The following is a 25,343-nucleotide window of genomic DNA, read 5'->3' as shown; positions in this document are numbered from 1 at the left end:
AAAGCCTCTTGTCTTGGCACTAGAGATATAAAGAGATTTGCATATTGTGATTCCCAAAGCATTTATGCATGATGCGATTTGCTTATGGAAGCTCTTGATATGGTGATAGATGCGCCATAAGGTGGTATTGATAACGTCACTTAGTTGGAGATTGCCAAGACATTGCTGGACCATACTGGAAAGCATAATTTTGCTGACTGCCCCCTAGTGAGTTGACAATAGTAGTGCCACAGCAGCTCAGTGGCCCTGGCTCCTGTCTGACTGGGCAGTGTGTGTGTGCATGCGTGCGTGCATTCATGTGTAATGGTACCCCCGTTTAGCACAGCCTCTCAGGCCGTGGGTCAGAGGGATATCAGGCACTGTAGGGTAGATAAGCTGGAGGGCCGGCAGGCGGCCGGGGGCAGATCCCTTGTCGGCTTATCGAGAGGCCTGACTTGACGGCTGTGGGCCAGGCAGAGGGAGAAAGGACCTTTGTTTCCAGAGGTGGAGCGCCCCTACCGGCTCCTCACTGGCCGGGCCCCTCATAGCCCCCCTCTGTTCCCCCCTGCCCTGTCACCCGAGAGCCCTTGAGTTTGGATCTCTGAAGCTCAGTGTCATATGAGCTTTGATGAGAGACAGTACATGTACCTTGTGGTGCCAAGCTTTGCACCATCCTCATTGATGGGGCCACAATGGAGAGGGTCAAGAGCTTCAAGTTCTTCGGTGTCCACATCACTGATGATTTTTGTTCTTCCTACAGATCTACACATCCATAGAAAGTTATAAAACATTTGACAAATAATACAAAATATAAATAAAAAACAGAAATATTGTAATTTAATATGTCTCCGCCCCCCAGAGAAATGTCCAATCATTAACACTCAACACCTCTTGGAAAACCATTCTGGTGTGTCTTTTGTATAACATTTTGTGGTGTCAGCAGCATGTTATGGGTATGCTTATCATCGGCAGGGACTGGGGAGTTTGTCAGAATCAAAATACATTTGAAAGGAGTAAAGCTCAGGTACAACGTTAGACGAAACCACGCCTCAGTCTTCTGAAAACCGAAGCCTGGGATAGAGTTTTATTTTTCAGCGAGACAATTACACACATATTAATGCCAAAGACACACCAGGTGTTGAGTATTCCTGAGTGGTGAAGTTTCAGTCCTGACTTAAATTTGCTTGAAAAGCAGAGACAACATTTGAATATTGCTGTCCATCAATGATTCATCAATGATTCTGAACCAAATTTAATGAGTTTGAGCAATTTTGACAAAAACAATGGATATACACTGAGTGTACAAAACATTAAGGACACCTTCATAATATTGAGTTGTGAGCCCCCCCCTTTGTAATTTAATCCTTTTATAAATGTAAATTTAAGGCAGAAATGTTTCAAGGGGCTGTAGACTTTCTATAGGCAGTGTATAACTAGGCATAAAGTGACTAGGCAACATAATAGATAATAAACAGTAGCAGCAGAGTATGTGATGAGTCAAAAAAGGTCAATGCAGATAGTCCGGGTAGCTATTTGGTGAACTATTTAACTAACTCTTTAGCAGTCCTATGGCTTAGGGGTAGAAGCTGTTCAGCAATCGTGTTGGTTCCAGGCTTGGTGCATCGGTACTGCTTGCCATGCGGTAGCAGAGAGAGTCTATGACTTGGGTGGCTAGAGTCTTAGGCAATTCTTTAGGGCCTTCCTTTGACACCGCCTGGTATCGAGATCCTGAATGTCAGGGAGCTTGGTGATGTACTGGGCCGTAAACACTACCCTCTGTAGCGCCTTGTGTTCGGAGTTATATTCGTTAAATTGTAACACTATAAACAACATTTTCCCGTGGTGCCCCGACTTCCTAGTTAATTACTATTCCGTTATTTGTTTAATCACAGAATAATTACACATAGAGAATTAATTTGATATTATAAGTCTTCACATTTAATGACAGCAAACGCTACAATAATGCACTCAATGGTGCAGCTGTATAACTGTTTGAGGGGAAGAAGCGTTGTCGTGCCCTCTTCACAAATTTGTTGGTGTGTGTGGACCATGATAGATACTTACTCATGTGGACCCTGAGGAATTTGAATCACTTAACCCGCTCCACAACAGCCCCGTTGATGTCCGTTTCCCATAGTACACGATAAGTACAATAGAGATTGCATCATCTGTGGATGTGTTGGGGCGGTATGCAAATTGAAGTGGGCCCAGGGAATCTTGGTTAATGGTGTTGATGTGAGCCATGACCAGTCTTTCAAAGTGTTTCATGGCTTCAGATGTGAGTGCTAGATAGGTTACCGTGGCATTTTTTGGACACAGGGACTATGGTGATCTGCTTTAAACATGTATGTATTACAGACTGGGTCAGGGAGAGGTTGTAAGTGTCAGTGAAGACACTTGCCATTTTCCGTTACATACACACACTCATTACTGACGCCACACACCTACACCCATACGCACACACCCCACTCATTGATCATTGATTATTGATGTCCATTCCCATTAGTATATACAGTATATTCGTTAATTATTCAGACTCCTTCACTTTTCCAAATTTTGTTACGTTACAGCCTTATTCTAAAATGAATTAAATGAAAAATGGCCCAATCTATATACAATACCCCATAATGACAGTTTGCGTGTTTTAAATAATTGTTTTTCCTCATCAAGCTACACACAATACCCCATAATGACAAAGTAAAACAGGTTTAGGCATTTTTGCATATGTATTAAAAATTGAAAACAGAAACACCTTACTTCCATAAGTATTCAAACCCTTTTCTATGAGACTTGAAATTAAGCTTAGGTGCATCCTGTTTCCATTGATAATCATTGAGATGTTTCTACAACTTGAATGGAGTCCACCTGAGGTACATTCAATTAATTGGACATGATTTGGAAAAACACACACCTGTCTATATAAGGTCCCACAGTTGACAGTGCATGTCAGAGCAAAAACCAAACCATGAGGTCGAAAGAATCGTCCGTAGAGCTCTGAGACGGGATTGTGGCGAGGCACAGGTCTGGCGAAGGGTACCAAAAGGGTACCAACATTCTGCAGCATTGAAGGTCCCCAAGAACACAGTGGCCTCCATCATTCTAAAATGGGAGAAGTTTGGAACCACCAATACTTTTCATAGAGCTGGCCGCCCGGCCAAACTGAGCGATTGGGGAGAAGGAGATTGGTCAGGGAGGTGACCAAGAAACCGATGGTCACTCTGACAGAGCTCCAGAGTTCCTCTGTGGAGATGGGAGAACCTTCCAGAAGGACAACCATCTCTGCAGCACTCCACCAATCAGGCCTATATGGTAGAGTGGCCAGACGGACGGCACTCCTCAGTAAAAGGCACATGACACCCCGCTTGGAGTTTGCCAAAAGGCACCTAAAGGACTCTCAGACCATGATAAACAAGATTCTCTGGTCTGATGAAACCAAGATTGAACTCTTTGGCCTGAATGCCAAGCATCACGTCTGGAGGAAACCTGGCACCATCCCTACGGTGAAGTATGGTGGTGGTAGCATCATGTTGTGGTGATGTTTTTCAGCGGGCAGGGACTGAGAGTAAGGATTGAGAAAAATGAACGGAGCAAAGTACAGAGAGATCCTTGATGAAAACCTGCTCCAGAGTGCTCAGGACCACAGACCGGGAGCGACGGTTCACCTTTCAACAGGACAACGCCCCTAAGCACACAGTCAACACAACGCAGGAGTGGCTTCGGGACAAGTCTCTGAATGTCCTTGAGTGGCCCAGTCAGACCCCGGACTTGAACCCAGTCGAACATCTCTGGAGAGACCCGAAAATACAGTAGCTGTGCAGCAACGCTTCCCATCCAACCAGACAGAGCTTGAGAGGATCTGCAGAGAAGAATGGGAGAAACTCCCCAAATACAAGTGGGTGTCAAGATTTTAGCGTCATTTCCAAGAAGACTCGAGGCTGTAATCACTGCCAAAGTTGCTTCAACAAAATACCTAGTAAAGGGTCTGAATACTTATGTAAATGTGATATTTCAGTTTATTTTACTTTATTTATTAGCATAAATGTCATTATGGGATAGGGAAAAAACAATTTAATCAAATTTATAATAATGCTGTAACGTAATAAAATGTGGAAAATTGAAGGGGTCTTTCAGAATGCACTGTATGTGTTTATCCTGCTACTGGTCACTATTGCTCCTGTTTATATGTATATATTATCATTCATATATTACCATAAGTATTTATATATTCCTGCTACCAGTCACTTGTCAGCCCTGTTTGCATCTATATCCTACTACCAGTTTATTTTTTATGTATAAACCTACATCAACCACTCCAGTACTCCTGCACATTGAATAAGGTACTGGCTGTCACAACAGCCTATGGACAGAGTACGACGGGGCCCCCTCGATGTCCAAGGGAGCGGGAGATGCATTGTGGGGTCCAGCACTTGCCAAGGAACCAGCTGCCACTGGCCTGAGGAGAGATTCATGAAATGAGGGTAATTGACAGCTGTAATCTGTAAGTCACCTCATTGACTCTCCTCAGGACTTTGGACGCCCCCACAAACCGCGGGCTCAGCTTTTGGCAGGGCAGGTGGAGGGGCAGGTCCTTCGTAGAAAGCCAGACCCTGTCACCGGGGTGAAAGACTGAGTCACACTGTGGTAACGGCGTGCCTTACAGCAACTCACAATCCCCCACATCGTAATTCCACTCTGTGGTAGACTGCTTCCGTGAGTAGAAGCCACATTGATGAGGTTTAGGCGGCAATCCAGTGCTTTGAAAGAGAACAGCCCCTACTCCAACCTCGGAGACGTCCACCTCCATGATGACGGTCAGGATGAGCCAAAACAGGTGCATTCGTAAAACGTTCCTTGAGCGCACAGAAGGCCTCATTGACCTCCTCAGTCCAGCACAGCTGTCTAGGACCTCCCTTCAGGAGGGAGGTGAGAGGGGCCACCACTGTGCTGAAACCCTTAATGAAGCGTCTTAAATAGTTGGCAAAACCTAGGAAGCGCTGCACCGCCTTTATGTTGGATGGAACAGGCCACGACCGTACTGCACTTACCCTCTGCTCTTCCATCTCCACTCCCACGGTGGATATCCGACAGCCCCGGAAGGAGACCAACTGCTGGAAGAAAAGGCACTTCTCCACCTTGGTGTACAGGTGATGCCTCTCCAACACGTGACATGAGAGGCATGTTACTCGCGTGTAGTGGCGTACGCCAAGATGTTGTCTATGTACACCACTACACAGCGACCCAACATGTCACTAAACACCTCGTTAATGAAGGATTGAAACACAGAGGATGCATTTGTCAGGCCATAGGGCATTACCCTGTATTCGTAGTGTCCGGTGCTGGTGCTGAAGGCAGTCTTCCATTCATATTCCTTTCTGATGCGCACCAGGTTGTAGGCACTGCGTAAATCCAATTTGGTAAAATACTGAACACCGTGCGTCTGTTCGATCACAGTGGGTATGAGAGGAAGGGGGAAAAGTAATTTAACAGTTGCCTTATTCAGTGTCCGGTAATCGATATGCGGCGGAGATCTTCTTCTTCACGAAAAAGAGGCTGGAAGAGGCAGGAGAGGTGGATGGACAGAGGAATCCTTTGGCCAGCTCCTCCTGGACGTAGACCTCCATGGCTTCAGTCTCTGCATGCGAGAGAGGGTAGATGTGTCCCCCCAGTAGAACCAGGCAGTAGATCGATAGTGCAGTCCCATGGACAATGAGGGGTCAGGCACGTGGCACGAGTCACCTGTAGGTCCCAGTTTTCCTCCGGGATAGGGACGTGGGTGGCCTGGTCTGGACTTTCCACGGAGGTGGCACAGATACACACAGAGAGACACCTCCCCTGACGCTCCTGCAACCAACCCAACAACCTCCTCTCTGTCCACGATATCCTGGGGTTATGCAACTGTAACCAGGGGAAACCTAAAACTACGGGGTGTGCAGAAGAGTCTAAGAGTCTAAGTGATACATTCTTGGTGGTTGTGAGCAACTGTGAGGGAAATGGGAATCGTGGTCTGGCACACCAGTCCTGTTCCTAGGGTACGGTTGTCTTAGCATGGACTGTGATGGGAGTTGTAAAGGGATTAGAGGAATGCGTAATGATAAGGCCACTGACCGGTCTAGGAAATGTCCTGCCGAACCTAAGTCCACTAGGGCAGGACTCGGGGGGCCAGGATAGTCCGGGATGGTGAATACAAATCATTAAAATCCAGACGGAAAATATTTACACAAGTAGCAACCTACTATCACACATTCAAACTGGGCTGGGTGGACAGGAAGGAGCAAGGCTCATCCACGACTACCTGGGAAGGTGCAGGACGCTCCTCAGCCTGTCGCTTGCTCGTCTGGTTCTCCTTCTGGGACAGGTGTTCCAGGCGTGGTTCGACTCCCCGCAGTAGGAGCAGAGACCCTGTTGAGAGCGGCGTTGACGTTCCTCTGGGGGAAAGTGTGTCATGCCCACCTCCATGGGCTCAGTCTGGCTAGAGGTTCCTGGGAGAGACCAGAACCCCCAGGATGGGCAACGACTGCCACGCAGGAGATTAACCAGGTGGATAGCCATGGCGATGAGCTATGGCTCAGTGTGAGGTCCTCATCGCGACAGGCCAGCACACTCTGGACGTCTGCCTGTAGCCCGCTGCGGAAAACCGTTAACAGTGCCTGGTCATTCCAGCCAGTGGACCCAGCCACCGTCTGTAAATCTTGAGCGTGCTCAAACTCTGTCCTGGACCACTAGCGTAGTCAGAGGAGACGCTCACCTCCCTCTCGTCCCTCTGTAGGGTGGTCGAAAATGGCACAGAAGAGTTGGGTGAAGCTCTCATTAGATTGCACTTCTGGACCATCCCTCTCCCAGACGGCGTGCGCCCACTCCAGAGCCCGGCCTGTCAGCACCGAGATCACCAAGGCCACCTTGTCCCTATCGGAGGCCGTGCTGGCATGACAGGAAGGGTGGAGGTCACACTGCAGGAGAAACCCCCTACAGTGAGCTGGGGTGCCGTCAAACCGCTCCGGCAGGGGCATGTGGACGTTGCTGATCACACCGGGTGATGTAAATGGTGGTGGGGTGGCTGGAACGACCGCAGGGAGCTGGGAAGCTAGTCGTGTAGCCTGCAGCTGGCGTACAGTCCGGAGCACCTAGTCCATGGCAGTGCAAGGTGCTCAAGGCGGAAAGGTCGGAATGTCCTGCTGCTTCCTGTTCTCTTGGTTTGGTCATTCTGTCACAAGTGTAGAGAGGAGTAGGCAGGAGGCAGTCACAGGTTTAGAACTACTGAGTTTATTAAAGCACTATATAATTTATATAACAGCGGGTCGAAACCCAAAGTGCAAAATAATAAAGTACTGAGGAAATAGTAGGAGAGATTCCTCTCAGGAAAACAAGCAACATTTACAATGACCGACAAAGACGAATGACAGAGTATTTATACAGTGATAGAGTGGGGATTGGAACCAGGTGTGTGTAATGATGACGGGTGTAAGGGGTGCATAACTTCGGTGGAAGTCGTGACAGAACCCCCCCTTGACGCGCGGCTCCAGCAGCGTCCCAACACCGGCCTCGGGGACAACCCGGAGGGCGAGGTGCAGGGCGATCCGGATGGAGACGGTGGAACTCCCGCAGAAATTAAGGTTCCAACACGTCCTCCACTGGAACCCAGCATCTCTCCTCCGGCCCGTACCCCTCCCAGTCCACAAGGTACTGAAGGCCCCTCGCCCGATGCCTCGAATCCAGTTAAGGATCGAACGGAGTATGCCAGGGCCCCCTCGATGTACAGAGGGGGAGGAGGAACCTCCCGCACCTCAGACTCCTAGAGCGGGCCAGCCACCACCGGCCTGAGGAGAGACACATGGGAATGAGGTGTTAACGCGGTAATCGGGGGGAAGCTGTAACCTGTAACTCACCTCGTGCAGTCTCCTCAGGAGTTTAAATGGCCCCACAAACCGCGGACCCAGCTCCGGCAGGGCACACGGGCAGGTTTCGGGTCAAGAGCCAGACCCGGTGTTCGAACACCGGGGAGTCTGCGCTGGCTTTCTGGTGCAGCACGGTGCGCTGAAAGTGAACATGAGCGGCCGAGTCTCGGTCTGACTCTGATGCCAAGGAGCCAGAACCGGCTGATACCCCAGTGCACACTGGAAGGGGGAGAGGTTAGTGGAGGAGTGGAGCGAGTTCTGGGCCATCTCTGCCCAGGGCACGAATGCTGCCCACTCCCCCGGCCGGTCCTGGCAATAAGACTTCAGAAATCTACCCACATCCTGGTTAACTCTCTCCACCTGCCTGTTACTCTCGGGGTGAAAACCTGAGGTACGGCTGATCAAGAAGTGAACTGAACTGGGGACCCCGATCAGACACTATGTCCTCAGGCACACCTTAGTGCCGGAAGACATGTGGAAACAAGGCCTCCGCAATCTGTAGGCCGTAGAGAGACTGGGCAGAGGGAGGAGACGGCAAGACTTGGAGAAACGGTCCACAACGACCAGGACCGTGGTGTTACCCTGTCAGGGAGGAAGATCAATAACGAAATCCACAACGACAGGTACGACCACGGCCGTTGTGGAACGAATGTGTAAGGAGTGTAGCTTACCTCTGGGCAGGTGCCTAGGAGCCTTACACTGGGCGCACACTGAGCAGAAGGAAACATAAACCTTCACGTCCTTAGCCAAAGTGGACCACCTGTACTTCCCACTCAGACAGCGCACCGTCCGACCGATGCCTGGATGACCAGAGATCAGCTGGTCATGAACAGCAGGTGGAACGTACAGACGCCCAGCGGAACACTGGAGGGGAGTGGGCTCTGCGTGTAGCGCCTGCTCAATGTCTGCGTCCAGCACCCACACTACCGGCGCCACCAAGCAGGAGGCCAGGAGTATGGGGGTGGGATCCATGGGCCGCTCCTCTGTGTAATACAGCCGGGACAGTGCGTCTGCCTTAGCATTCTGGGAACCTAGTCTGTAAGAAAGGGTGAAAACAAAACGGGTGAAAAACATGGCCCACCTTCAGTCTTCTCGCCGCCCGGATGTACTCCAGGTTGCGGTGGTCAGTCCAGATGAGAAAAGGGTGTTTAGCCCCCTCAAGCCAATGTCTCCACGCATTCAAAGCCTTGACGACAGCCAACAGCTCCCGTTCCCCCACGTCATAGTTTCGCTCCGCCGGGCTGAGCTTCCTCGAGAAGTAGGCACAGGGGCTCCTATCCCAGCCTCGGATGCGTCCACCTCCACTATGAACACTAAAGAGGGATCCGGATGGGCCAGCACAAGAGCCGAGGTAAACAGAGCCCTCAGGTGACCAAAAGCCCTGTCCGCCTTAGCCGACCACTGCAAACGTACCAGTCCCCCCTTCAGCAGTGAGGTAATGCGAGCCGCTACCTGACCAAAACCCCGGATTAACCTCCAGTAGTAATTGGCAAACCCTATCAGAATGTCATCAATATACGCCACTACACCCTTCCCGTGCAGGTCCCTGAAAATCTTGTCTACAAAGGCTTGGAAGACTGATGGAGCATTCATCAACCCATACTGCATGACGAGGTACTCATAATGCCCTGAGGTAGTACTAAAAGCCGTTTTCCACTCGTCTCCCTCCCGGATACGCACCAGGTTGTAAGCGCTCCGGAGATCTAGTTTGGTAAAGAAGCGCGCCCCGTGCATTGAATCAATCACTGTGGCTATGAGAGGTAGTGGGTAACTGTACCTCACAGTGATCTGGTATAGACCTCGATAGTCAATACACGGGTGCAGACCTCCCTCCTTCTTCTTCACAAAAACTAAACTCGAGGAGGCGGGTGAAGTGGAGGACCGAATGAAACCCTAATTCAGGGATTCAGAGACATGTTTCCATAGCCGCCGTCTCCGCCTGTGACAGGGGATACACGTGACTCCTGGGAAGTGCGGCGTCTACCAGGAGATTGATTGCACAATCCCCCCCCCCCCGTTGATGGGGTGGTAATTGAGTCAAGGCGAGAGCCAAATCGCGCTATTCAGGGGGGGATGTGCACGGTGGAAACCTGGTCTGGACTTTCCACCGTAGTAGCACCCCTAAACATCAACCCGAGCACTCTCACGACTACCCCGTGAGAGCCCTCTGTTGCCACAAAACAGTGGGGTCATGACAGGCTAACCAGGGTAGGCCTAGCACCACAGGAAACGCAGGAGAGTCAATAAGAAAGAGATTGATTCTCTCCTTGTGATCCCCCTGTGTCACCATGCCCAGAGGAGCAGTGACTTCCCTAATCAACCCTGACCCTAATGGTCAACTGTCAAAGGCGTGAACAGGGAAGGGCACAGACACAAGAACAATGGGGTTCCCTAAACTATGGGCGAACGATCTGTCTAAAAAATTCCCAGCCGCGCCTGAATCGACGAGTGCCTTATCCTGGGAAATGTGGGAAAAATTCAGGAAAAGTGACATACAAAAACATGTGTGCAACAGAGGGCTTTGGGTGAGAATGGTGCCGGCTCACCTGGGTGACACCAGAGTGCCCTGCCTGCTGCCTCGATCCCCAGAGGAACCAACCCGGCACAGACCGGCAGTGTGACCTCTGCGGCCACAGATGGTGCACGAGACGGAACCTCCTCCAGTCTCCCTGTACTGCTGTGCGCAGGGAGAAGGGTGAGACGAATCCCACTGGGACTGGGTGAAGAGGAGGCGAGTAGTGGAGGTCCTGGATGTGCTGGTGGAGGCGCTGCAGGAACTCACTGTCTCTCCCAGTGGTCCATGGTTTGGACGACGCAGTCCATGGCGGCGCCGAGATGGTGGATCATCGCCGCTTGCTCCTGGACGCGCTCCTCGACCCCTATATCAGGGGCATCTGCTCCTGCTGACTCCATATGTTTAGGTGTGGGATTCTGTAAGGGATGCGTAACTGTTGGCAGGGAAGTCAGACGCAGGAGAGCAGAACTAGGTAATAGCCGGAGCAGTTTAATTGCAAACCCAACGGCATAAAGCAATAACCAACATGGGTACAAAAACCCGACACGCACCAGTAAATATGTGCACAAGCACTTACAACAAACAATTCCAAACAAAGACATGTGGGGAACAGAGGGTTAAATACACAACAATTAATGAGGGAAATGAAAACGTGGTTTGTAGGAAAACAAGACAAAACAAATGGAAAATGAAAAGTGGATCGACGATGGCTAGAAGACCAGTAACGGCGACCGCCGCCCGAACAAGGAGAGGAACCGACTTTGGTGGAAGTCGTGACAACGAGACAAGTCCTGTTTTGATGAGTGAAGGGTGTTTGCCAACAGCAGGTTCGGCAGCAGATAGAAGGCCGGTGTTGCCAAATGCCTGAGCTGGACAGGGAGTCGGAGCCAAAGCGAAGGCTGGTGTGACACTGGCTCTGACCTGCTTTCATTCTCGTGTTTTTTAATTAAATGTTTTATTATTATCTGTATTATCGTCACTGTTGGGAAAAAGCTCTCAAGAAAGATTTCACTGTACTCTTTTACACCTGTTGTATCCTGTGCACGTGGCTAGTAAACTTTGAAACTTGAAATACACATACACACACACACATCCAGCTCTTCTGTACTTTCCCCCATGCCCAACACCCTCTCCTGGGCTAGATATGTGCACAGGAAGGGAGGGAAGCGAATGTAACTTCAGGTTGTTGTTTTGTTGGAGGAGTTTTCACTTTTACCTCGGAAGGCAGTTAGTTGCTAATGATATTGTATGTGTTATTAAAATGGGAAGGGAAGTACACAGTTCTTAAGATGTGTTCACTGAGGTTGTTGAATGCGAAAGGTGTAGAAAGATAGGGGAGTCAATAGGGCATGATGGTAGCCTACAGGTAGTACTGCAGTTCAGGGTGCTGTCAACTCTAACTTTATGAATGTTTTACAGTTTGGCTTCCTGTTGATAAGGAACAAGACCAATTCAACCAGCGTGATTGATATATGGGTCAATGTTGTTTATTATCTTGTGAGAAATATTTTGGGGTTTTGTAAAAACAAATTCCACAGTTCACCACAAGTTACGTATACACAACAAGAAATAAACAGATTTTACCCCACAGACATACAAAACAATAAACAGACAAACAGCTTTTGTCTCTGAGAAATGTGTTTGTCATCCAACTATAAGAATGTTTTGAAGATAAATACACAACGCAGAGGATGAGAGAACACGAATACTAAACTAAATAGAGTACTAATGGGTTGTACATTTTGGGGAATATTCAGAGGTGGAAAGTTCCCGTGGGAAAATATGGGAATTAACGGACATACAGTATATGCAAATTAATTAAATGTGTTTTTTTCATTGTATATTTTTTATTTTATTTTTTTCATATATACAAATGAATACCATTTAAATGTAGGTGTTTTTTGCATTGGATATATTTACCATATGGAGACAGAAACATACATGTTTTACCTTATCATAAGTAGACATAATTGCAAATGAGTAAATCCTTCCAATCAATTTTTTTTTTAACTAATTAGTTACGAATTGAACTTTAATTAAATGAGTTGACTCTTCACATGGGATGATTTCATTGAACAACAAAAGAAAGGGAATATTGACCTATCCATTGCATCTCCCACAGACATTTTCAATATACATCTGTAAAATGATAGTCTAGAAACTAAAGCTTTGGTTGTCTTGAGGCTTCCATGTCCACCTCTTGAACATCACTGTCACTTTCCAACCTCGTTGAGGATGGCTCGTTGTCAGGCTCAAAAAAACTCAAATTTGTCCGGATGGCCACCAATTTTTCAACCTTTGTATTGGTCAGCCTGTTGCGTGCTTTGGTGTGTGTGTTCCCAAACAAGGACCAGTTGCTCTATGAGGCGGCTGATATTGGTGGGATTTGAAGGATGATGGAGGCAACAGGGGAAAGAGCCTCAGTTCCACAAAGTCCCTTCCACCAGGTGGCTGATTAGACATGATGGCACGACTGCCATATTGCATCTCCATCCCAAAGCCCTTGCTGGGAAGTGTACTTCGCCAGACTGCCAAGAACCTTGCCCTCATCCGGGCCAAGGTGGCAAGACACGGTAGTGATGACACCATAGGCCTTGTTGATCTCTGCACCAGACAGGATGTTCTTGCCAGCATACTTGGGGTCCAACATGTACTCTACTGTGTATATGGGCTTCAGTCAGAAGTCTTTGCGCTTTTTGATGTATTTCATAACTGCAGTTTCCTCTGCTTGGAGCAACATTGAAGTGGGCAGGACAGTACAGATTTCTTCTCTTACATCTGCAAGCAGAGTCTGAACATCAGACAGGATGGCATTGTCTCCCTTAATCCGTGCAATGGCTACTGCTATATGTTTCAGGAGTTTCAGGCTGCTTACCACTCTCTCCCAAAATACATCATCCTGGAGGATCCTCTTGAGGGGGCTGTCCATATCGGCAGACTGTGATATGGCCATTTCTTGGAGAGACTCCTTCCCCTCCAGGAGACTGTCTAACATGATGACAACACCACCCCAATGGGTGTTGCTGGGCAGCTTCAATGTGGTGCTCTTATTCTTCTCACTTTGCTTGGCGAGGTAGATTGTTGCTATAACTTGATGACCCTTCACATACCTAACCATTTCCTTGGCTCTCTTGTAGTGTATCCATTGTTTTCAGTGCCATGATGTCATTCAGGAGCAGATTCAATGCATGAGCAGCACAGCCAATGGGTGTGTTGTGAGGATAGGACCCCTCCACTTTAGACCAAGCAGCCTTCATGTTTGCAGCATTGTCTGTTACCAGTGCAAATACCTTCTGTGGTCCAAGGTCATTGATGACTGCCTTCAGCTGGTCTGCTATGAAGAGACCGGTGTGTCTGTTGTCCCTTGTGTCTGTGTTCTTGTAGAATACTGGTTGAGGGGTGGAGATGTAGTTAATTATTCCTTTTCCACGAACATTTGACCACCCATCAGAGATGATTGCAATACAGTCTGCTTTCGCTATGATTTGCTTGACCTTCACTTGAACTCTGTTGAACTCTGCATCCAGCAAGTGAGTAGACAAAGTATGTCTGGTTGGAGGGGTATGCTAGGCAAAGAACATTCAGAAATCTCTTCCAATACACGTTTCTTGTGAGCATCAGAGGTGAAACAGTTGAATACACAGCTCGAGCAAGACATTCATCAGCATTTCTCTGACTACGTTCCTCCATTGAGTCAAAACAACTTCTGATTCCAGGAGGACCATGAGCTGTTGCTATCGATAAGGTGTCTGATTCATCATTTTCCCCTCGAATAGAAGTAGAGGTACTTTTGTCAGAGGTTGCTTGTTGTGAGCGCTGAGGGAACTTTATGCACTTGGCCAGATGATTCTGCGTCTTTGTTGCATTCTTCACATATGATTTGGCACAGTATTTGCAAATGTGCACAGCTTTTGCTTCTACATTAGCTGTTGTGAAATGTCTCCACATAGATAGGGCGCATGGCATTTTCCTGTAAAGATTAGAAAAAAATGAGTAAACAAATACCAAATACAATTCCATGTACAGATAAATAGTTAAACAGTTAGATTAAGCAACTCATTTGTAAGATAAATGTTTTAAAATGAAACATGTATGGAAACAGGTGAATTAACACTCCTCAGTTAGCAGGCTCAAGCAAGCTAAAACCCACATGGTAGCAAAAACTAACTAGCAGAAATTGTTAGAAATTATTTAAACACTTTGCTGTAGGCTACTATTTAACAAAAAATCATGTATGTCATAAAATATATTCACCCTGCCCAGTATTGTAATCAAAACTTATCAGAAAGCATGTACTCCTTGGCTCAGACAGTGTAGTAGTGTATACTCAATAGCATCTCATTAGTGTGCAAGATCTTGAGAATCAGCTGTTCATGTGATGGAAAGGTGCACTGCACATGTGATGGAAGAATGCACTTTGCATGCAGAGGGCTGCAAGTCCTTTGAATTGGGAATAGTTTAACCGAAATATGCCACAATACCTAGAATTTCCTTGTGTATCCCACAAAAAAAGGTTCACTGTTATAAGCTAACTTTTTTTAATGAATTTAAGCAAAAATTCTCAAAATTCCCAGGCTTAACTTCCCAAGGAAAGTTTCTGGGTAAATTACAGAAATTTACCAGAAAGTTTCTGACCCTTTGCACCCCTAACTAATGGTCAATAGGGAATTGTAAATAGGAGTTGGGTTTCAGTTCAACAGCTGTTTAGAATCTATGGAATGTAACTCCTGAACTCAGAGCTACGTGTCCTACGTTCTGTACATTGAGTTGGGAGCAGGATACTTGTTATTTGGCCATTGGCCCAGTTGTACTGCAAGGACTTCTGATAGGTCAACCCCAGGCTATGGTGGGGGATTATAATGGGCAACTTGTTCCTTTGTTTGGTGGAGAAAAGCTGAGGACAGAGGAGACAGAACATCTACCTCCCAGCATAACATGTTACGTACGCCTCTTGGAGGGAACGCAACACCCTGCTACAACTCAACTCCCCGTGGAGTGAAAAAAGGTATTTGATTGTAGGTGCGGGTAAGGATGACAGAGGCAGAGAATATTACCGTTTACAGGGAATTTATTCTTCCTTCACACGGTAAGGTTGGGAAAAGGGGCTGGACGGAACCAAAACAAAGAAAGTTAAAGTTCCCCCTCTCCTACCTTACCTGCCTACCCACTGGTTACCTGGTTACCTATTCTTAGCACCACCTGGCGCGCTAACCAAAATGGTGGTCTGCCCATGTCTTACCTAGTGTGCCAAGACCGAGTAAATACTACAGATATATGTATGCCTGCAGGCCTCTTGCCTAAACACTCCCAAGGTGCCTTCCCCTTCCCCTCCTGGGAACAAATTAAACAGAATTATTCAAACTTAGGGAACAATTTAAATAAACCAAAAACACTAGGTACTATGGAATACACTTACCTCTTCAGGAGCGGCTACAAAAACACTTTCAACAAATTTACCAGACCAAAACGGGACATACAAAGAAGCTCTCTCTCCTAACAAAGGAACACTGCCTTTTCAAGCTGCTAAAGGAGTCTTTAAACAGCTTGGAAAATTCAAGAAAATTATGTCATGGCTTTAGAAGCTTCTGATAGGCTAATTGACATAATTTGAGTCAATTGGAGGTGTACCTGTGGATTTATTTCAAGGCCTACCTTCAAACTCAGTGCCTTTTTGCTTGACATCATGGGAAAATCAAAAGAAATCAGCCAAGACCTCAGAAACAAAATTGTAGACCTCTACAAATCTGTTTCATCCTTGGGAACAATTTCTAAATGCCTGAAGGTACCACGTTCATCTGTACAAACAAAAGTACGCAAGTATAAACACCATGGGACCACCCAGCCGTCATACCGCTCAGGAAGGAGACGCGTTCTGTCTCCTAGACATTAGCGTACTTTGGTGCGAAAAGTGCAAATCAATCCTGGAAATCAGCAAAGGACCTTGTGAAGATGCTGGACGAAACAGGTGCAAAATGATCTATATCCACAGTAAAACGAGTCCTATCGACATAGCCCGAAAGGCCGCTCAGCAAGGTAGAAGCCACTGCTCCAAAACTGCCATAAAAATGCCAGAATACGGTTTGCAATTGCACACGGGGACAAAGATCGTACTTTTTGGAGAAATGTCCTCTGGTCTGATGAAACAAATATAGAACTGTTTGGCCATAATGACCATCGATATGTTTGGAGGAAAAAGGGGGAGGTTTGCAAGTCGAATAACACCATCCCAACCTTGAAGCACGGTGGTGGCAGCATCACGTTGTGGGGGTGCTTTGCTGCAGGAGGGACTGGTGCACTTCACAAAATAGATGGCGTCATGAGGAATGAAAATGATGTGGATATATTGAAGCAACATCTCAAGACATCAGTTAAAGCTTGGTCACAAATGGGTCTTCCAAATGTACAATGACCCCAAGCATACTTCTGATGTTGTTGCAAAATGGCTTAAGGACAACAAAGTCAAGGTATTGGAGTGGCCGTCACAAAGCCCTGACCTCAATGTTATAGAAAATTTGTGGGCAGAACTGAAAAGGCGTATGCGAGCAAGGAGGCCTAGAAACCTGACTCCGTTACAATAGCTCTCTCAGGAGGAGTGGGCCAAAATTCACCCAACTTATTGTGGGCAGCTTTTGGAAGGCTAACTGAAACGTTTGACCCAAGTTTGACCCAACAATTTACAGGCAATGCTACCAAATACAAATTGACTGTATGTAAACTTCTGAGCCACTGGGAATGTGATGAAAGAAATTAAAGCTGAAGAGAATAATTCTAGACTATTATTCTGACATTTCACATTCTTAAAATAAAGTGGTGATCCTACCTGACCTAAGACAGGGAATTTTTACTAGGATTAAATGTCAGGAATTGTGGAAAAACTGAGTTGCTAAGGTGTATGTACACTTCCGAACTTCAACTGTATATATTGGGGATAAATAAATATATAAACATAGAGATATATATTATACAACTTTTGAAGTTAATATAATGACATTGCAGAGAGATAAAGATAGTTTGAAAGCCTTAAAAGGAGAAATTCTGTTCACCAATCCATCTAGTCTCACACTGAGTTGTGCAAGGCAGATCACCTTTCAACCATCTGGTCAGCACTGCCTGGCTTTGAGTCAACAGATTCTGACAGCAGTGACGAACGATGTCTTAGGCCAACCAGATCGAACACAGGCTGTAAAAGGAAGTAAAGATAAACTTCTAGAGACCGTAATCACACATAAATCAACATCTGGATGAATGGTCAAAAACGTTTAAGCATCCACGAGACGTGAGTATCAGAGTTGTGCAGGTTCCAAGTGAAACCAACAACATTATTCGGTCAGTAAAAAAGAAACCTGGTGTGTGTCATTGTTGCGGAATTTCTGGTCACTAGCAACGAGAATGCCGGAAAAGAAAATGTGCTTTTATGAGAAGTGGCCAGGAGAAGAAGGGTCTGTCTAAGGGAAAATGGAATCAAGACAACAGCCCCAACGACACAATGCTTGGGCAGAGGGTTTGGCCGGCAGGGATATCCTTGTCTCATCGCACACTAGCGACTCCTGTGGCGGGCTGGGCGCAGTGCACGCTGACCAGGTCACCAGGTATACGGTGTTTCCTCTGACACATTGGTGCGGCTGGCTTCCGGGTTGGATGTGCATTGTGTCAAGAAGCAGTGCGGCTTGGTTGGGTTGTGTTTCGGAGGATGCATGGCTCTCGACCTTCGCCTCTCCCGAGTCCGTATGGGAGTTGCAGCTATGAGACAAGACTGTAACTACTACCAATTGGATACCACGAAATTGGGGAGAAAAAGGGCAAAAAAAAATTAAAATGTTTAAACAAACTCTTTTGCAGTAGATTTTTTTTACTAGATACGGGTGCTGAAGTCAGTGTATTTCCCATATCTTATGCAAAACATATATGTCCTCAGCACACGAGCAAGAAGATGAGAGCAACAGCAGTGGGGGGGAGACGAAGACAGATATGAAACATAACATATATGTCCTCAGTACACGGGCAAGAAGATGAGAGCAACAGGAGTGGGGGGGAGACGAAGACAGATATGAAACATACCAAACTATTATTAATTTCTATTGTTCCAATGAAGATTGATGCTGGAATCTACAGTTCAGAACCATGCTATTTGGACTACGAATATATATATGGGGAATATGACGTAGAGCTAGGACGGTGGGTGATGGTGGTAAACATATATGTGACTGACACATTAGGGCCAAACTGGGAAGGTCCTTATCATGTTTTGCTCATAACGAGGTCATCAGTAAAAGTCCAGGGAAAATCACGATGGATACATGTCATTCTTTGCAAGGTTGTCCATGTTGATGACAAAGCGGAGCTTGGAGAATAAAGAACTGATTGATTAGCAATCGGGGGCCAATCTCGGGTGAAGAAGCATAGTAAGATGATCAGAACCTGATAAGCTTTCTATGTTGTACACTGCAGTCGTCATATTAGGGATATCTAGGGGAAATGTCCAACTGTTTCCTGAGAATCAGGACATGCTTACTTAGGGATATCTAGGGGAAATGTCCAACTGTTTCCTGAGAATCAGGACATGCTTACTTAGGGATATCTAGGGGAAATGTCCAACTGTTTCCTGAGAATCAGGACATGCTTACTTAGGGAAATCTAGGTGAAATGTCCAACTTTTTCCTGAGAATCAGGACATGCTTACTTAGGGATATCTAGGGGAAATGTCCAACTGTTTCCTGAGAATCAGGACATGCTTACTTAGGGATATCTAGGGGAAATGTCCAACTGTTTCCTGAGAATCAGGACATGCTTACTTAGGGATATCTAGGGAAATGTCCAACTGTTTCCTGAGAATCAGGACATGCTTACTTAGGGATATCTAGGGAAATGTCCAACTTTTTCCTGAGAATCAGGACATGCTTACTTAGGGATATCTAGGGAAATGTCCAACTGTTTCCTGAGAATCAGGACATGCTTACTTAGGGATATCTAGGGAAATGTCCAACTTTTTCCTGAGAATCAGGACATGCTTACTTAGGGATATCTAGGGAAATGTCCAACTGTTTCCTGAGAATCAGGACATGCTTACTTAGGGATATCTAGGGAAATGTCCAACTTTTTCCTGAGAATCAGGACATGCTTACTTAGGGATATCTAGGGGAAATGTCCAACTGTTTCCTGAGAATCAGGACATGCTTACTTAGGGATATCTAGGGAAATGTCCAACTGTTTCCTGAGAATCAGGACATGCTTACTTAGGGATATCTAGGGAAATGTCCAACTGTTTCCTGAGAATCAGGACATGCTTACTTAGGGATATCTAGGGAAATGTCCAACTTTTTCCTGAGAATCAGGACATGCTTACTTAGGGATATCTAGGGAAATGTCCAACTGTTTCCTGAGAATCAGGACATGCTTACTTAGGGATATCTAGGGAAATGTCCAACTGTTTCCTGAGAATCAGGACATGCTTACTTAGGGATATCTAGGGAAATGTCCAACTGTTTCCTGAGAATCAGGACATGCTTACTTAGGGATATCTAGGGAAATGTCCAACTGTTTCCTGAGAATCAGGACATGCTTACTTAGGGATATCTAGGGAAATGTCCAACTTTTTCCTGAGAATCAGGACATGCTTACTTAGGGATATCTAGGGAAATGTCCAACTGTTTCCTGAGAATCAGGACATGCTTACTTAGGGATATCTAGGGAAATGTCCAACTTTTTCCTGAGAATCAGGACATGCTTACTTAGGGATATCTAGGGAAATGTCCAACTGTTTCCTGAGAATCAGGACATGCTTACTTAGGGATATCTAGGGAAATGTCCAACTTTTTCCTGAGAATCAGGACATGCTTACTTAGGGATATCTAGGGAAATGTCCAACTGTTTCCTGAGAATCAGGACATGCTTACTTAGGGATATCTAGGGAAATGTCCAACTGTTTCCTGAGAATCAGGACATGCTTACTTAGGGATATCTAGGGGAAATGTCCAACTGTTTCCTGAGAATCAGGACATGCTTACTTAGGGATATCTAGGGGAAATGTCCAACTTTTTCCTGAGAATCAGGACATGCTTACTTAGGGATATCTAGGGGAAATGTCCAACTGTTTCCTGAGAATCAGGACATGCTTACTTAGGGATATCTAGGGGAAATGTCCAACTGTTTCCTGAGAATCAGGACATGCTTACTTAGGGATATCTAGGGGAAATGTCCAACTGTTTCCTGAGAATCAGGACATGCTTACTTAGGGATATCTAGGGGAAATGTCCAACTGTTTCCTGAGAATCAGGACATGCTTACTTAGGGATATCTAGGGGAAATGTCCAACTTTTTCCTGAGAATCAGGACATGCTTACTTAGGGATATCTAGGGGAAATGTCCAACTGTTTCCTGAGAATCAGGACATGCTTACTTAGGGATATCTAGGGAAATGTCCAACTTTTTCCTGAGAATCAGGACATGCTTACTTAGGGATATCTAGGGGAAATGTCCAACTTTTTCCTGAGAATCAGGACATGCTTACTTAGGGATATCTAGGTGAAATGTCCAACTTTTTCCTGAGAATCAGGACATGCTTACTTAGGGATATCTAGGGGAAATGTCCAACTTTTTCCTGAGAATCAGGACATGCTTACTTAGGGATATCTAGGTGAAATGTCCAACTTTTTCCTGAGAATCAGGACATGCTTACTTAGGGATATCTAGGGGAAATGTCCAACTTTTTCCTGAGAATCAGGACATGCTTACTTGGGGATATCTAGGTGAAATGTCCAACTTTTTCCTGAGAATCAGGACATGCTTACTTAGGGATATCTAGGGGAAATGTCCAACTTTTTCCTGAGAATCAGGACATGCTTACTTAGGGATATCTAGGTGAAATGTCCAACTTTTTCCTGAGAATCAGGACATGCTTACTTAGGGATATCTAGGGGAAATGTCCAACTTTTTCCTGAGAATCAGGACATGCTTACTTAGGGAAATCTACAATTTCTCTTGAAACCAGGATGTCACTTTCGCTTTTTTGTTTCCTTCATTACAGATTATGAGAATTTACAGTCTGAAGCTGAAGCAATATCCTTCGATTCAAGGACTGTACATGAAACGATACAAGATCATGGGTGAAGTGCAACCAGTGGAACAGAAGAAGAATTCCTCATTACCGGCAGACTGTCAGAACATAATTTCTAATAGTTATCTAAGTGGGACTGATACCAGTGTGGAAGAGCTGGTCACTTTTAAAGGACTTGGTGAATGATTACCTTGATAAAAGGATGATTTAATATTATTGTCTTGCAGACAAGTGATAGATGTTTGAAAGTATTTTCCTTGTGAGTTTCCTCCTAATACAGGATGTGGGTGGTATTTCCATTTCTAACACAGAGATGCTTTAGCAGGATGAGGGACACTCGGGTTTCTAGCTCTCTACACGATGCCACAGTAGTCGATCAGAAGAAGAAGTTGTTGAGTTTGTACGTGTGCACCATTCACATCGTGGGCAGTTCATTAAGTTAATTCATTAAGGGATATTCCTTTTAACCAGAGTGAAATGTTGTGTATATGGAGAGATGTTAATTGGTATTATTGGGGTTATTGGTACTAATTGGGGTGAGAATGTTGAGTATCAACATGCGAGAGTCCCTAGTTCTGCAGTACCTTCCTTCATTTGAGATTACCAATGACACTAATCATCGACCACCTTACCTAGTTATTACACATGCCCCTGTTGGGTGGTTATGTTTTAGTAGGTCACTCTCTCTGAATTTGTCTCAACTGCACCAGTACGCGTTTGTCAAAGTAGGACAGAGTAAGTGTGATCAGACAACAGACCTACCTGCCTGTGACAGTACTAAGGTTGCGGAATGTCTAACGTCTGTTGAATTGACTCTCAGTAAAGGCACTATGATTACTTTATATGCCATCATCAATAATGGTAGGATAGCTCCTAATGGGACTTACTTCATCTGTGGATCCTATGCCTAATTCCTGTTTACCAGAGTTGTGGCAAGGGATTGTGGGATATGTAGTACCCCATGTAAGACGTTCTGTGAATTCCCATTTTTCACACTGTCATAAACGTGTGAATACAGAAACTTGGAGATTCTTTGCGATTGCCTCATATGGTGTTTATAAAATAGCCCGGGAAGTTATTAATATGGCTAACTGTTTGTGAAATCTTTGCTAATAGAACAGTTGAGAGTCTTGAGTTAATCACTGGCTGTCATTCGGACTGTGGCGATGCAAAATCGTTTGGCCCTTGATTATCTTCTGTCCGCACAAGAGGGTACATGTGCTGTTATTGGTGCCTAATGCTGTACTTACATCCCTGATCATTCTTGAGGAAATAACTAACCTAATCCAGAAGATCAGGACTGGGGGCGCTAAATATCAGGATTTAAATAGGAGTTGGGTTTCAGTTGAACAGCTGTTTAGAATCTGTGGAATGTCAGTCCTGAACTCAGAGCTACATGTCCTACATGTGCTATGTTTGGTACATTGAGTCGGGAGCAGGATACTTGTTATTTGGCCATTGGCCCAGTTGTACTGCAAGAACTTCTGATTGGTCAACCCCAGGCTATGGTGGGGGGTAATAAATGGCATCCTGTTCCTTGTGGAGAAAAGCTGAGGACAGGGGAGACTGAACATCTCCCTCCCAGCATAACATCTATGATTTGTCCTTCTCAAATAAACCTATTTTTCTCCCCCTGATTTGCTTTGGAGTTTGTGTTATTGAAGAATAACATCAATTGCTAACAACCAATCTCATACACTGAGTGTACAAAGCATAGATTGACCAGGTGAATCCAGGTGAAAGCCATGAGCCCTTATTGATGTAACTTGTTAAATCCACTCCAATCAGTGTAGATGAAGGGGAGGAGACAGGTAAAAAATATATATTTTTAAGCCTTGAGACAATTGAGGCATGGATTGTGTATGTGTCTCATTCAGATGGTAAATAGACAAAAAATACCAAATATTTAAGCGAATGGGGTATGGTAGTAGGTGCCAGTTGCACCGGTTTGAGTATGTCAAGATCTGCAATGCTGGTGGGCTTTTCACGGTCAACAGTTTCCCATGTGTATCAAGAATGGTCCACCAGCCAAAGGACACCAAGGGCAAAAGGGGGCAAAAAGTGGGTGCAACTCAATATTACGAAGGTGTACCTACTGTTTCTCAGTGTATATTCCTATTCAGCACCACAATACATCAATTGTGTTTGTGTTGTGTCTCCATAGGATGTGTTTGGGCAGACTGGGAGTCAGCGTGGGGACGGGACATCGGGTCCCCACCAGAAAGGTATGGTGGGACGAGGAGACGTCTTTGTGGTGGACGAAGACACAGACCTGGCTGATCCAAATCTCCACGGAGGACACCTTAATCCTCAGTGGAAACCCAGCAGGCAGGGCCCTAAGGACAGCCATGAGGGCAAGCCTGAGCCCTCCTCCAAAGTCCTGGACGAGAACATCACCACGGACAAGAAGACGGCAGACTCTGGAGGGAAGGGCATTGGCCTGTTTCCCGGGAAACCCTCGGATGACATCATTATTGATTTGGATCCTGTGTCTTCCTCGAAGAAGCCTTCCATTGTTAAGACTCCAATAAAGACCCCCCTGGACCCGGAGCACCCAGACTTTAACCTGTTGAGGCAGGAGGTGGAGGGGCCCCAGACCCCCTCACAGACCGCCCTCGCCCCCACCTCAGTGCCCCCTGCCACCCCTATAGAAGCTGTCACTCAGGAGAGGAGACCCACCACACATCCCCACCCAACCTGACCCAAACCCTGACTGTGCTATCACTGTGGAAGGAGGACCAGAGCGCTCAGGCACTGTGACCATCGTATCCAGAGAAGGGGACCTGGTTCTGGGCTCTGATGGTCAGATGTATAGGGTCCAGAGAGGGCCCCCAGGCAGAATGGGGCCCCCAGGAAAGGAGGTAAGTGTCTTCTGATATTTTTCATATTCCTCTCTTCACATTAGCAACTCCACAGCTCCAAATTGGCACCAAGTGTCAATGCCTTCATTACCGCATTAGTCACAGCAATCACATCAACAAGCCTCTTTAATTGATGGAGGGGGCATGAAGCTCTGCTATCCGGCCCAATCAGAGGTTTGCCTGGTTTACAATGCCAGACCGACCGGACCACTTAGATCCTTCAGAACCAGACCCAGATGGAGCAACATCTGGCCCCGTCTGGCTTGGTCCTGGAGCTTCAGCCTGGCTATCTGTCTGTTATAAAGGCCTGGGATCACTCGACACCATTACTGTGATTAATCCCGGCTGTAGAGAACATGAATGAAGAGTAAACGGCTCTGCAGTCGTGAAGACTGCAGTGATGAAGCACCTTCTCCTGTAAAGCAAGAATACATTATGGTCTCATGGGCTCCTGGCCATGGTGATGTAGAGTTTAGAGTTTGAACAATGATACAATAATACGAAATACAGATTGAGTTTTGAGACGCTCATGGTGAAACATGGTACAAGTGTCATCTATAATAGTACAGACATACAGTACCAGTCAAAATTTGGCAACACATACTCATTCCAGGGTTTTTTCTTTATTTGTACTATTTTCTAAGCTATGAAATAACACATATGGAATCGTGTAGAAACCAAAAAAGTGTTAAACAATTTTTTTTTTTTATTATATTTGAGATTTTTTCAAAGTAGCCACCCTTTGCCTTGATGACAGCTTTGCCCACTCTGCCTTGATGACAGCTTTGCCCACTCTGCCTTGATGACAGCTTTGCCCACTCTGCCTTGATGACAGCTTTGCCCACTCTGCCTTGATGACAGCTTTGCCCACTCTGCCTTGATGACAGCTTTGCCCACTCTGCCTTGATGACAGCTTTGCCCACTCTGCCTTGTTGACAGCTTTGCCCACTCTGCCTTGTTGACAGCTTTGCCCACTCTGCCTTGATGACAGCTTTGCCCACTCTGCCTTGTTGACAGCTTTGCCCACTCTGCCTTGTTGACAG

General features: G+C 46.1%; 1 protein-coding gene across 1 annotated transcript in view; it reads left to right on the top strand.

The window, feature by feature from the left end:
- LOC115147147 (collagen alpha-1(I) chain-like) overlaps positions 1 to 25,343 on the top strand; it is a 71,224-nt gene that overhangs the window by 5,630 nt on the left and 40,251 nt on the right. Inside the window, exon 2 of the mRNA XM_065004600.1 lies at positions 23,604 to 24,300. Coding sequence (XP_064860672.1) covers positions 24,247 to 24,300 — 54 coding nt within the window. The 5' untranslated portion in view covers positions 23,604 to 24,246. The remainder of the gene's footprint in view (positions 1 to 23,603; positions 24,301 to 25,343) is intronic.

Source organism: Oncorhynchus nerka, linkage group LG19, assembly GCF_034236695.1.
Source record: "Oncorhynchus nerka isolate Pitt River linkage group LG19, Oner_Uvic_2.0, whole genome shotgun sequence".
In the NCBI taxonomy this organism is placed as follows: Eukaryota; Metazoa; Chordata; class Actinopteri; order Salmoniformes; family Salmonidae; genus Oncorhynchus; species Oncorhynchus nerka.
Note: the sequence above shows the minus strand (reverse complement) of the source record. Positions and strands in the feature narration are given on the sequence as shown.